Source organism: Equus caballus, chromosome 7, assembly GCF_041296265.1.
Source record: "Equus caballus isolate H_3958 breed thoroughbred chromosome 7, TB-T2T, whole genome shotgun sequence".
Classification (NCBI taxonomy): domain Eukaryota; kingdom Metazoa; phylum Chordata; class Mammalia; order Perissodactyla; family Equidae; genus Equus; species Equus caballus.
The window spans coordinates 2,163,186-2,176,439 of record NC_091690.1 but is presented as its reverse complement, the minus strand read 5'-3'; the positions used below and the strand labels follow the sequence as shown (position 1 = coordinate 2,176,439).

At 48.8% G+C, this 13,254-nt stretch overlaps 1 protein-coding gene across 1 annotated transcript; it reads left to right on the top strand.

Annotated features, from left to right (window-relative positions):
* The first annotated feature begins 532 nt into the window (after positions 1-532).
* On the top strand, positions 533-11,486 carry LOC138915031 (zinc finger protein 77-like). Its single transcript, XM_014741298.3, has 4 exons — positions 533-699; positions 6,679-6,805; positions 7,841-8,021; positions 8,413-11,486. The coding sequence occupies exons 1-4, from the start codon at positions 697-699 to the stop codon at positions 9,530-9,532; spliced, it is 1,431 nt and encodes a 476-aa protein (XP_014596784.3). The 5' UTR covers positions 533-696; the 3' UTR covers positions 9,533-11,486.
* The last annotated feature ends 1,768 nt before the right edge of the window (positions 11,487-13,254 follow it).

The window sequence follows — 13,254 nt, the reverse complement described above, 5'->3', positions numbered from 1 at the left end:
CACACAAACGGATCTAAAGAACGTTTCCTGGCAGTAAACGCACACGTGAGGATTCTAACGTCCCCGACGGTGGCGGGGCCGGGACAGTCCTGCGCGCAGGCTGGGCCCGCGGGTCCCCCTTCCCACGGGGCAGAGGACCCGGAGCCCCCGGTGTGACCTCAGGCCCCCACGTGGAGGCGGGGAGGATGGGCGGGGCCTACGGTGTTAAAGGTCGTCTGTCAAAACCGACCCGGACACTGTCCTGCTCAGGTCATTGTCTGTGTTCTTAAAGGGCACAGACGAACGGTGACTTCCCCAGGAGCCGACTCCTGACCCCGGACGTCACCAGACCGACCCACCCCCGTTTGTCCAGTTTTAGCTCCAGACGCCGCGCGCCGGCTGCGGAAACTGAGTCAGGACTTCCGAGTCCAGGAGGAGGAGGGGCCTCCCTGCCCGAGGTGGAGGGTCTCGGGAAACCGGCCAATAAGGAGCCGAGGCTGTGGGACGGCCCAAAGCACCGTCCAATCAGGGCGCGGGCTGCCGGAGCTCCGTCCAATCAGGCCCGGGGGCGGGCGCGCTCGTATCCGCGTGGACGTCGCTCTCGTCCGGCCGCGTCCCCGCCCACACCTGCCCCGCGCGGCCCCAGGTGTCCCGTCCCGTCGCTGTCCCCTGCCGGGGCCGCGGGGAGGACGCGCGGAGGGTCCGGAGCAGGCGGAGATGGTGAGTGCGCGGGCCGGGCCGGGACCCGGAGCGGCTGGTTCAAACCGGCGGGAACCGGCTGGAAGCGGCCGCGGGCCCGGGTCTCCCTGCGCCCCCCGGGGTCCCCCGAGTCCCCGCCCTCGGCCGCGGGGTGGGTCCCGGCGTCCCGTCCCGGCTCCGCATGGGCGTCCCGGTCCCACCCGAGTCCTTGGACGGGCGGGGTCCGAGGGGACGGGACGACCCCGGCCGGCGGTCAGGGCTGGGGCGGTGGGGCGGTGGGGCGGTGGGGCGGCCGCGGGGTGGGCCCGCCCTGACCTGACGCTGAGCCCCGTCCGGAGTGGGGGCCGCAGACTCTGATCCGAAGACGGTGGGACGGGGCCGAGGGCGCCTCTCAGGTCCTCCAGCCCCGAACCCCCCAGCAAAGGGCTTTCCTCTGCCGGGCAGGAGGGGAGCAGGCAGGCGGGCGGCATCGCGCGTGGGGTCGGTGGAGCCGAGTGTGCTGCGCGCTGAGTGAGTCGGTGAAGGTCACACGTGGGGCGGGCTCCCGGGGGTCCCTGCTGGTGAGAGGGTCCGTGAAAGGAGCGTCTATACGGGGCGGAGCGGGAGCTCGGAGCGGCTCCTCTTTGCTGAGGAGGAGGCCCGGGAGGAGGGGCGCGTCCGCCCTGAGGAGGGAGCCGGGCTGAGCGCAGCCTCGGGTTCTGTCCCTCCCGCCCTGGGAGGGGCCGCCTGCCCACCTCCCCGCAGGGGGACCCCGCCCAGCTCAGGACCAGGTTCCACCTCCTGCCTTCCGTGTCCTTGTCGCTGTGGAGCAGGTGCTGGTCTGCGCTGCTCCCACCGCGCTGCTCCTCCCGGTGTGTCCTTGACGGGGTCTGCGCCCTGTGACCCCAGGGCGCCCCAGCGCCTGGACTTTTGTTGTGTTACATGAAGGTGTAAGGCTTTTATTTTCTTGGTTGGGTGGTGGCATCTCCCAGCGTGCTGCCCCCGGGTGTCGGTGTCGCGATCCAATGTGCACACCAGAATAGATGCGGAGAGGACTGATGGCCACTCTGAGTTTATTATAACCAGCGTTTCCACATATACTCAGCTTACATCTGTTAAATATACACATGTGTTCTGGACAAAGTAATTAGCGGATGCCAAGAATTCTTAGTGATTTCTCAAGGAGCCCTCCCTCGGCCTCTGTTTTGATATTATCACGTTTTTGCTGTGCTCATGGGTTCTTATCTCTGAGCATGCAAGGTCTCCTAGGCAACGGCCCCTCCTGCTCCCGGTGTCCTGTCTCCATCTGTGCTCTGGGCAGCTGTGCCTGTCTTAGCTTGCCTCCCCCTGGAGGTCTTACCCTTCTTTGGCTAACCAGCCTTCTCACCTCCAGGTCACAGTTTGTTGGCAAGCCTTTTCCAGTGATTATTAACCCTTCCTGCATCAGGGGCGGTTACATTTCCCCCTTTTTTGTTTTTTAAAGCAAGGAAGGCATCATGTTGTGCTGAGGCCAGAAGGCCCATCATAACCAATGCTTGCTCTTGTTGACTTTGTTGTTTTTTCAGGGAGCACGGCAGACGTAAAACATAAACTATTAACATGGATAATATCAAAATCACACCAGCATTAACAAATATGCATAAATTGAGGCCCGAGAACCAATTGGAGGGCTCTAGCCAGTGTAACCCATTTTCAGTGCCTTGAAATATTTGTTGAGGGAACAGCTTATGTACTTCTTGTAACTGCCTCTCTAACCGAGCTTGTAGCCCAGTGATGTCATTGGCCAGGGAGGTATTAAATGCCCCCTGTAAATGTTTTCTTATTTCTTGCCAAGATGTCAGCGAGCTATTAGATGGTAGGGGGGTAACGCATGGCATGGAAAATTGCCAGTCACATTTTAGTTTCATACGCATATTTAATGCATTTTGCTGCTCTCCCAGCCACTCGACTGCTGTCTCTAATGCCTGCAATCGTGACATTAGCCCTTTATCAATATCCGCCTGTGTCTATAATTCTTGAGTGACATTTACCAAGACGGACTCCACCTTATGGACTGTTTGAACACTGTTAACCAAGGCAGTAGTAGCCATAGCGGCCGATGTAATGATAATCTCCGCGGACACAGTGAACGCAATTAGTGTAGCCAGAAACCGCTTATGGCGTAATTTCTTCATGGATTCAAGGAGAATATGTAAAGCATGTTCTTCAGACCATGTTCTATTCAAAGAAACAGGTAACCAAATGTGTGCTCTTCTTTTTAACACCATTACGTAAGTCACATTTAACGAGGTTACTTTATAATGTGCTAAACAATCAGGATAGCAATATGGGGGAGAAATATTAACTACATACATACTAGAAGATTCTTCGATAGTGGGGACATTTTTTCCCCATAATAACACATAAGGATGGGTGGTACAGATCATAACGGTATCAGAAACATTTCGAATCAGAGTCAGTGAATAATCGCCAGTTGCATTCTCATATTTACCATGGGACAATTGTCGTGATATAAAGGCAACCCGACCCTCCATATTCCTTTGTGAGGGGGCTGCACACTGTCTCACTGTGAGATAGTTGTAGAAGGGGTCCACATAGGCTGTGTTCGCTGCCTGTCATAGGTTTCTGACTTGATCTGTTGAAGGCCCAAGTATGATTGTCACTCAAAAGACGTCCATGAGGTCCCGATCCAGCGTGTTGGCCCCAAAGATGTTGCCCCGCCTTGGATATGCTGTACGGCAAGGGGACCACGGTACTGAGTAATGTTTGTAACACCAATCAGTTTTTGGACGGCAAATTGGGACGAAAGGAACTTGTGTGACGTTACGTTTGTCTTTGTAAGATGTTGATATAGCAGTAATGTACGTTAGATTGGCTGCCTCTTGTCCTTTCTTAGGTTGGTAATACAAATACATTTGTTCCTGAAAGGTGACACATGTTGTACTTTTGTTTTGATAAACCATACAAAAAGGTGAATCATTAGCATACATCACCAGAGGTTCTTCTTCCTTTTGGTGCAGGCCTGTATGCTGTTGTCGGGGTACCCCAGTTCCTCCTGTCCACTCAGACTCGTTAAAGGACAAAGGGGGCATGCCACCAAGTAACCGGAGTAAAGAGAGGAGGATTAGGAATAAAGGCCCAATATGTGAGATTCTCATGCTCTGAAATCACCTCAACATGCATTAGAGAAGAAAAGAGGAAAAAGAAAAAAACTGATTTACTTATCCGTTTGTCCATTTTCCGGTTATTCCAGAGCAGGCCGTGCACGTTTTGATGGAATCCACTCAATGCCTTTATCCATCAAAACACAAAGAGCTCCTCTCTTCCCACATTTAACCATAAAAGGGCCCTCCTAGATATCCGTATAAGGACGTTTAATCCACACTTTGCCAAGATTTTGTGTCGAAACAGATGTGTGTAATGCTGGCCTCTGTTGGGCCATGTGGTTCTGAGTTTGACCCACATATCTTTCTGCAGCTGATGTACCATCCTCTGCTAGATTCAAAAAATTTAAAATAAATAAGGCATGATTGAGAATACCTTGCGGATCATTCTTATAATACTCATTTCGCCCTTTCATTTTTTGTAGAGCAGCGTTTAGCATTCTATGACATCGCTCAATAATAGCTTGTCCCGTAGAATTATAGGGGATGCCAGTTTTATGGATGAAAGTTTAAAACGGAGGGCAAAAGCGGGACAGCATTAGCTACATAAGCGGAATCTGTAAGAATATTCAAAGGAACAGAAGGAAAGGTGCACAGGGCTAGATACACAGCTGCCAATTCTGCAGTTTGAGACTTTGGTCTGCCAGTCGTTATTAGCAAACCAAGCTACACCAGCTTTTCCGGTTTTTCCGGAGCCGTCAGCGAACACGGTTAAGGCATCAGGAATAGGTTGGGAAGAGATAACCGAGGAGAAGGTAAGCGGAGTTTGTGTACAAAAACGAAAGAGCGGATGGGACAGGGATTTAAAAGAAATCTCACCCATATAAGATTGCAAAGCCATCTGTATTTGTGAACTGGTCATCATAACATGATCAAATTGAGAAGACGTGCAAGGTAAAAAGATAACCTGAGGATCAGCGCCTCGTAATTGTAAACATCGTAAACGTCCCTTTTGGATAAGTTCCGCCTCTCCATCAAAATATGTGTAGAGTCCCTTAGGAGGTGTGTGGGCAAGCATATCCATTCCAAGCATTTTATAACCTTGCCCGCTTTTTGAAAGATGATACCAGTAGGACTTTTAGGTGTGTTTATCACATAAAGGCATAAGGGAATTTCTGGATCAAAGCGATTTAAAAATTGGGAGGTTAGAGCCTTGTTTACCAGGCTTAGTTCTTGTTTTGACTCAGGGTTAAGAGTGCATGTAAAAGAGGGGGAAGAGTCACCACGTAGCAAGGAAAACAAGTGACTCAGAGAATGTGTCGGGATGCCAGAAAAGGACGTATCCAATTGATATTTCCTAAAAGCTGTTGCAATGTAACTAACGTCCAAGTATTGGGTATGGAAATAGAGGGAATGCATGGCTTTACCAGACGTTCATCCCTGAGGACCCGCCAGACTGTCTTCCAAAGTGGCTGCACCGTTTACATGCCCGTGAGCGATGGCTGAGCTTCCCCCTTGCTCACGTCCCGCCAGCACTTGCTCCATTTCTGCAGTGAATGAACAGGGGTCTGCTTGTAGCTTTGATTTGCATTTCCCTGCTGGCTGAGGGCCAGCCTCTGCTCATGTCATCTTGGCCATTCTTGTTTCTTCTTTGGAGACGGGTCGGCTCACATTTCTTGCCCATTATTTAATTATAGCGTTTCTCTTTATATTGTTGTCTCTTTTTTATGGTTGTGATCTGAGTTCTTTAAGCACGGTGAGAACACGAGCCTCCTGTCAGGTGTGTGGTTGGCAAACCCCAGGTGCTGCGCTAGATGAGGTGGCCTGACCTTCTCTGCAGCTGATGCAGCTGGGAGTTTTATCTTTAGATTTCATAGTGCTCTTTATGCCATGTGTGTGGTGTCATCACAGAGCATTCTAAAGTCATTTAGGTATTTTTTCTCTTGGCTAAAGTCCCATTTGCCTCTATTGCTTTCACATCCTTCAATGACTGTTGTTTGTGTGACCATTTTCCTGGAATTCTGGGGACTTGATTAGTTATTTGAGAGGTTTTCCATCTTCCCAGAGTCTTCAGGAAACAGGCTCTCCTCTTATCCAGCAGGTGTCCCAGGGCCTGGCTCACACCTCTGCCCACAGTGTCCACCTCGTCCTGGGAGGGGTCATGTCTCTGCCTCCGTTGCCATGTAGGGAGGAGTCCAGGCCCCTCAACACTGTTGCCTCCAAGGAGAGATTGTTCGGCTCAAGCCGCACTGCAGGTCCCAGGGTTCAGAACATCGACATTCTCATTCCAGTTCTGGAGCTGACAAGGATGTAACTTCGATCAAGCCACGAAACCAATTCCATTTTACCTGAAAGATGATTTCATTTTTCAGTCTTTACCTTACCTCAGAGTCTATTCCATCTCAGAAAACATAATTCTTGGGGCTGGCCCCGTGGCTGAGTGGTTAAGTTCACGCGCTCCTCTGCACACTGCCCAGTGTTACGTTGGTTCGAATCCTGGGCGCGGACATGGCACTGCTCATCAAACCACGCTGAGGCAGCGTCCCACATGCCACAACTAGAAGGACCCACAATGATGAATATACAACTATGTACTGGGGGACTTTGGGGAGAAAAAGGAAAAAAATAAAATCTTTAAAAAAAATAAAAAAATAAAAAAAAGAACACGTAATTCTTAATTCTTAGATTTGTGCATGTATGAGTCTCTGTCAGTTGTTGTGGTTGCACTTTGCTGCAGCTTTCCAAGCACTTACCATCGCTGAGTGTACTGCGTGCCACTTGCATTTTTATTGTCATTTCCAACGAGAGTGAGAGCTCAGGAGTCCTAGGAGTTGAGTCCAGGTCCCCGGCTGTCACCCTCCCACACCCCTTGGTGCAGATGGGGCCTGGCTGAAGTAGAACGTGTGGGCTGTTTCAGGATTCGCTGGTCTTTGAGGATGTGGCTGTGAACTTCACCCCGGAGGAGTGGGCTCTGCTGGATGGTGCTCAGAGGAAGCTCTACAGAGACGTGATGCTGGAGACCTGCAGGAACCTGGCCTCCGTGGGTGAGGACGGCTTCACGCCTTCACTGAGTCTGGGAGGGAACAGGTGTTTCTTGCACTTGTCCTTTTTTATTGGGGCCAGGAAATGGGAACATGTTGGAAAAAAGAGACATAGTGCAAGCCTCCATGGAACCACCTAGAGTCAAACAGCTTTTCCACAAATACAAGGTTTCATGGATTAAATGGATTTTTTATTACTCCTGAACAAAAGTTGGAGGTGTCCTAATATTATAAGCATGAATATAGTCTCCAGTGTCCCTTTGGTGCAGCTCTGTGGTTTCCACCCCTGTGCCAGTTACACTGTGTTAATACACAGTTGACATGGTCATTTTGCTGCAATTAACCTGGCACTTATCCATCCTCACTGGCTTTGAGGACCAACATATGGCCCCGTCTCATGGACTATTTGTTCCCCTCCGTCCTCCCTCTCGGTCAGCTCTTCCCCGTGAGCCATCAGCAGCCGCACACACCATCCATCTCCCATGGCAGCTGAGGCAGTGGACACAGGCTCCGTCTGGGTCCGTGTGCCTGCGCACACCAGGGGAGCAGCCACCCTCGGGAGGAACAGGCTCTGGAGGAGGGAATGATGCTTGGACACGTCCATTAGAAATGGGACTCAGCCACTGTTTGAGAAGGGTGACGTTTGTCACTTACCTGGCTTCCCTGCTGACTTGTCATCCCTTCTTGCCCCCCGTCTGTATCTCCTCTTATACAGGGAGCATTGGGGGGGTCTGCCTTTGCCCAGTTCCTTCGTACTTTGCTCTTCTGATAATATTTATCTCCATATCCCTCTCCATTTGTTTTGAAGTATTTCTTAGTGAACAGTCCGCCATTTTGACTCATTTCTCTACTCTGCCTAGGTCACTGATATCCGAGGTCCTCAGAGTTTTTCTTTTTTCACCTCTCCATTCTTCCTTATAACATTTGGTCACGTTTTTGGATCACTTTATGGCAGGAACTCCACATATGGTCTCTTGTCTTTTCTTCATCCCAACATTCCTTTCCCAAGAGATTAAATTATGCTACGAATTGTTGCAGATTGTTTCACTCAAGTTAAAGCCAGCGGATCAAGTCCTCAGCAGGATATTTTGAAGCATAAATTATTCAGTAAGGAGAAAATAGTAAGATTCAGAGGAAGTGATTCCTGGTCTGGTTTTGGAGAAAACTGGCCATTGCATAGCATTGAAGATCAGCACCAAACCCAGGAGAGTTGTTTGAGGTGAGTGGTGTTCCTGCAGGAGGAAGGGGTCTCAGCAGAATGTCAGACTGACTTGATGTTAAGGAAAAACTAGAAACCTAGCTAGACAGTTGTGTCCTCAAAACTTTCACAAGACAAGATTTTCCTCAACGGGATGTAGATATTGAGCGTCTCATGAAAGAATAATCTGGAAGCCCCAGGTGTAATAGCCACTGAAAGTTCTGGCTTTATTTGAGTCCTCAGTCTGGGCATTGAGCCTGTGTTACTTTGTGAAACTATAGACAATGCTGAGAACATACGTATTTACTGAAAATGACAAATAGTCAAAGTAATCAAGAACTGTAAATAAGTCATCATTAAGAAATCAGTTATAACCATCAATCCCTCACAGTGTGCTTCCTATTTTGAACAGGAGTCCTTTGCTGGAGAGTCTCCACGGAAGCAGTGAAGGTGGTCACTGTGGAGAAACCCTGAACCAGATCACAAACCTTCCTGTGCCCGAGAGGTGTCCGACTGGAGTTACACCGGAAGAGTGCACAGAGTGTGGAGATGCCCTCATGGATTTATCCTTCCTTAAGAATCAGCAACGATCTGACACTGGACACAAACCTCATCCCTGTGAGGAATGTGGGCAGGCCCGCAGTTGTGTCTCGTGCCTAAGCACTCATGTGCCAACAGCCGTTGTGGAGAAACCCTATGAATGTAAGGAGTGTGGGAAAACATTCACTAGTTCCTCTTCCCGCCGAGCACATGCAAGGTTGCACAGTGGGGAGAGACCCTTCCAGTGCCAGCAGTGTGGGAAATCCTTCACCTTTCGGTCCTCGCTTCGAGGACATAAGAGAACACACACTGGGGAGAGACCCTATGAATGTCAGCACTGCGGGAAAGCTTTCAAGGAGCCTCACCATTTTCAAAGGCATCTGAGAATTCACAGTGGTGAGAAACCCTATGAATGTAAGGAATGTGGGAAAGCCTTCAGTTATACCTTATCCCTCCAAGAACATGTGAAGACACACACTGGGGAGAGGCCCTATGAGTGTCAGCAGTGTGGGAAAGCCTTCTCCTCTCACTCCTCCTGCCGACGACATATGAGAACACACACCGAGGAGAGACCCTATGAGTGTGAGCCATGTGGCAAAGCTTTCAAGCTGCTTGAAACTTTTCAAACGCATGTGAGAATTCACAGTGGTGAGAAACCCTATGAATGTAAGGTGTGTGGGAAAGCCTTCAGGTGTTCCTCCTCACGTCGAAGACATGTGAGAACTCACAGTGAAGAGAAACCCTATGAGTGTAAGCAGTGTGGCAAAGCCTTCAAGGATTCTGCATCCCTGCACGTACACGTGAGAAGGCACAGTGGGGAGAGGCCCTACGCGTGTAAGGAATGTGAGACAGCCTTCACTCGTCACGCTGACCTTCAACGACACGCCAGAACCCACAGTGGGGAGCGGCCCTATGAGTGTCAGCAATGTGGGAAAGCCTTCAGTCGTCACTACTACCTTCAAGAGCATGCCAGAAGCCACAGTGGGGAGTGACCTTATGAATGTCAGCCCTGTGGGAAGGCTTTCATGCAGCCTCAACATTTTCACTGTCATCTGAGAACCCACGATGGGCAGAGGGGTATTAATGTCAGTAATGTGGGAAAGCTCACACATATCCTGGATTCCTGTGAGAACACACTGGAGAGTAAAATCTGAATCCACGGACTGAGGGAGAGCCTTCACTCTGCTTGAAACTTTGTGGCAAATGTGAGCAAACACACTGGAGAGATTGCTTAGGCCTGGAAAGACTGTGGGGCAACGTTCAAGTGTAGTAGTTCACTTATTTTCTTCATGAAAACTCAGGGCAGGAAAGAGACCTTTTGATTGTTTTGTGTGGCTTCATCTTTATAAGTGTGTCATCCTTACTAGGGACCCCCAGTGTACCGATTTCCAGGTCATGTTGCTGATATGAACACTGAAGATAATAAATATCTGTCTATTTATGCATCATCTTACTACATATTTCATCACCTTGGACCTTAAGTAATTGTACAGGTGTGTACACTCGTCTTATTTATATTACAACATGTTTTGGACCCAGGGATAAGTGGTTTTTGTTTTTTGTATAGTCATGTGCAATTTGATATAATTTTAGAGGAAAATTTTTCAATTCTCACTTTTCTTTGTGTTCCTAGTGTATATTCATGATGCTACACTTGTATTCTTGAAATTTCACATCTGGCCAACTGTTGCAGCTTTTCTGACTGAATATCTGTTTGCCTCTGCAATCTTTCTTATGGAAAGATGTATAGTGCACATTTCATTCTCGTTAGTGAATACCACATCTGTTTCTAACATGAAGTAGTATTGTGGAAAGCTCTTGGAAGGGGACAGTCCCATGTGATTATGTTCATAATATGACTTTGCCCATTGTTCATGAACTTGTTTGGAAATGGACATGATAAATTGAGTTCAGAAGAGAAACTTGTGGCATGAAGATGGAGCTGGTGTCCAGAGGCTTCTACTGAACTGTGCTGTCACCTTGCGGAAGGTGGGAAACTATCTGAAAGTCCTTCTGTGTGTGGCTCTGAGTTAAAGTTCACGAGCAGAGGAAGACACATGAGGTTTGGATAGCAGAAGTGGAGAATCCGTGAGTCTCAGTTCTCCTGTCCTGTCAGGAGACAGAGGTGCCTGGGACCCTAGGAGGCCTGCCTCACAGCACACTTTTCTGACTTCTGGCTCTGCCCGTCTGGAACAGCCCCAACCAAACACCATGTTTGACATCAGCTCCCTCTTAGGCAGCAGGTTCCACAGACTTTCCTACAAGCTCCCCCATCATGGAGCCTCTTTGGTTTGCAGGTTCACACATTTACTTGCATTTTCCTGCAGCTCGTTGGTGTGCATCAGGCCACTTCAGGCTGTCACACTTTGTGGCAGTCTCTCATTCTTGACCCCCTCCATCTCCAATGCTTCTCCTGATGACATGAATTCTGTGGGAAGCATCTTGTTCTCTAATAGTGGATCTGTTTCCTGCCTCCACCCTCACAGATTCAATGCTGTAGCCACATATAGCATAAAGTTACTTCCCTGGTTGCATTGTTGCAAGGCTTCAGTAATCCGGCATTTCTTCTTTCTGGATACTTCCATGATTGAAAGCAGCATTTGCAAATGTATTTGAATTTGTGAGTTTCTCTTACGGCTGACTGCTATCTAAATGTTAAACCCTGTATGTTTAATTTCTTTCCATTTTTCTATGTAATTTCCGAGTGCTTACTTCTTTCGTTTTTTATATGTGACTTACAACAGGAAAATAGCTCTCTACGTTGTTTCTTCGAAAGCTCATTCCCTAGGTTTTCAAGTCTGTTGTATGCTTACAAGTGTTATGTTTTATTAAATTTGAGGTTATGTTAAACTATCCCATTCTGGAGGATAATTTATTCTTGTAATTGTGCCTGTTCTTCTGTATATATCCTGGGATAATAGTGCTAAATACATATGCCTTTTGATATTTTTCTTTTTGGTTTGTTTTTCTTAACTTCGTATGCTGCTACCAACGTCTTTTCATTAAAATCATTTCTTCATTCCTAATGGTGAAAACCCAAATGTTCCTCATGTCAGTGGTCTCCAGCCAGAGGTCCCCAGGAGTCAGGCTCCTGCAGATGAGCAGTGTGGGAGGCAGAACTGAACACACATCTTCCCTAGTTGTCTGTGGACAAGTAGAACCACCAGCGTTCTTGGTGAGGTGAGCACTTAGTTTGGGTGGGAATGAGTTAGGAGAGGGACCTCCAGTTTACAGGCATAACCAACTTGAGTAAACTACTAATTCCTGGAAATGCTGCTTCTAAATGTTTGTTCTCCAAATAACTCAGTGGTTTAATGGTAGTTGATACTGGAGTGGAAACATCTTCTCCCTGTCTTATTGTTTTTAGAAATTGTGCTGAATATCTGCTGGCCATTTGTCTGTCTGACAGGTGGGTAATTGATTGATGATGCTCCTGCCCAGGAATGTTCTCTTGTGTTGTTCCCACTAGATGAGAAATGGACCATGCGTTTTCTCTTCATTCTGACCACTTACAATTTTGTTGCTGTGCCTCCAGGGACAAAGGTCAGTTTCTCCTGAGTCAGATGGTCTCCAGGGATCCTTCTCTGGCCCTGGGCATGGTGGATGTCCTGTATTTTGTGCGGGCCTGGCTGGGGCTCTATGTCTCAGAGGATGTTTAAGGTGACTACTCCTCCAGGGACCTGAGAGAGGAAATGGTCAGTAAAGGTATCTTTACAGCCTTTCCAGAGAGGAAGCCTGTACCTAAGGGCTTCCAACCCTTGTCAGGATGGACTCTCCTCTCTGGTGTCATCAACTCACCAGTCGACATGACCAGTGCTTATGGGGACCCCAACACACTGATGAGGCTCAGGACAGCTGCACTAAACTGTACCAGCATGAAAAGTGTGGGTCACAAGCACACTGTGCCATTTCCCCACCAGTGGACAGAGCTCATACTTGACATTTTCCATGGGACTCTTGCCTTTTCCTATCAGAACCATGAGATTCTTGAATCAAACATTTCCTACAGATAGCTACCCTTCTGAATACCCAGAGAGTGTTTCCCTCATCAAGTTGTGGTCCTGTTGTTTCTTGTGCTCTCAGGATCTGACTCTGAAGTTTGGCAGGATGCCCACTGAATGCTGTTTGTGGGCTGTCACTCTGCACCTGTTCTCTGTCCCTTGAGAGGATGGCCTGTCATGTATGGCCAGAGAGGGGGCAGAGGAAGGCTCAGGAAAGTAGTTTATTATACACAGGTCCTAGACTGGCAGAGTCACTCCAGCCCAGGGCGGGGTGACACTGGGGGAGTGTCAAGGGAGCAGGTGCTTCTGAGAAGGTCGCAGAGAGCAGGAAGACAGATGGGCAAGTGCCTGCAGTGCCCAGATTAGTGTAGAGACTAACTGTTTTGAGCCTCGCGTGTGTGGCTATGAGGGATGCTCAACATTTAGCACCAGAGGAAGAGGATGGACTGTGAGAAAGGAAGGCGGGGTTTGCGTCATGATCCTGGGCGGCTTCCTTCCTATCTGATCCTGGGTGGCCTCTGATAAATCACCTATGTTCATAGTCTCAGTTAACTCATCCCGGGAGATAATAAACGTGTCTACCTTATAGAGTTTGCTGAGGAGGAACTAGGTTTATATGTTACCTTAGTCACTTTACAGAAGACATTTGAAACAGTCCCCGTGCACAGAAAGAAATATATCAGTGTTCACGTAGCCAATGAGAATGGCAAAGG

Bases quoted from the DNA above. Each gene is read 5' to 3' on its own strand.
- LOC138915031 (XM_014741298.3), top strand. The intron at 6,806-7,840 runs GTGAGGACGGCT...GAATTGTTGCAG, and splicing joins CAGGAACCTGGCCTCCGTGG to ATTGTTTCACTCAAGTTAAA. The intron at 8,022-8,412 runs GTGAGTGGTGTT...TATTTTGAACAG, and splicing joins ACCCAGGAGAGTTGTTTGAG to GAGTCCTTTGCTGGAGAGTC.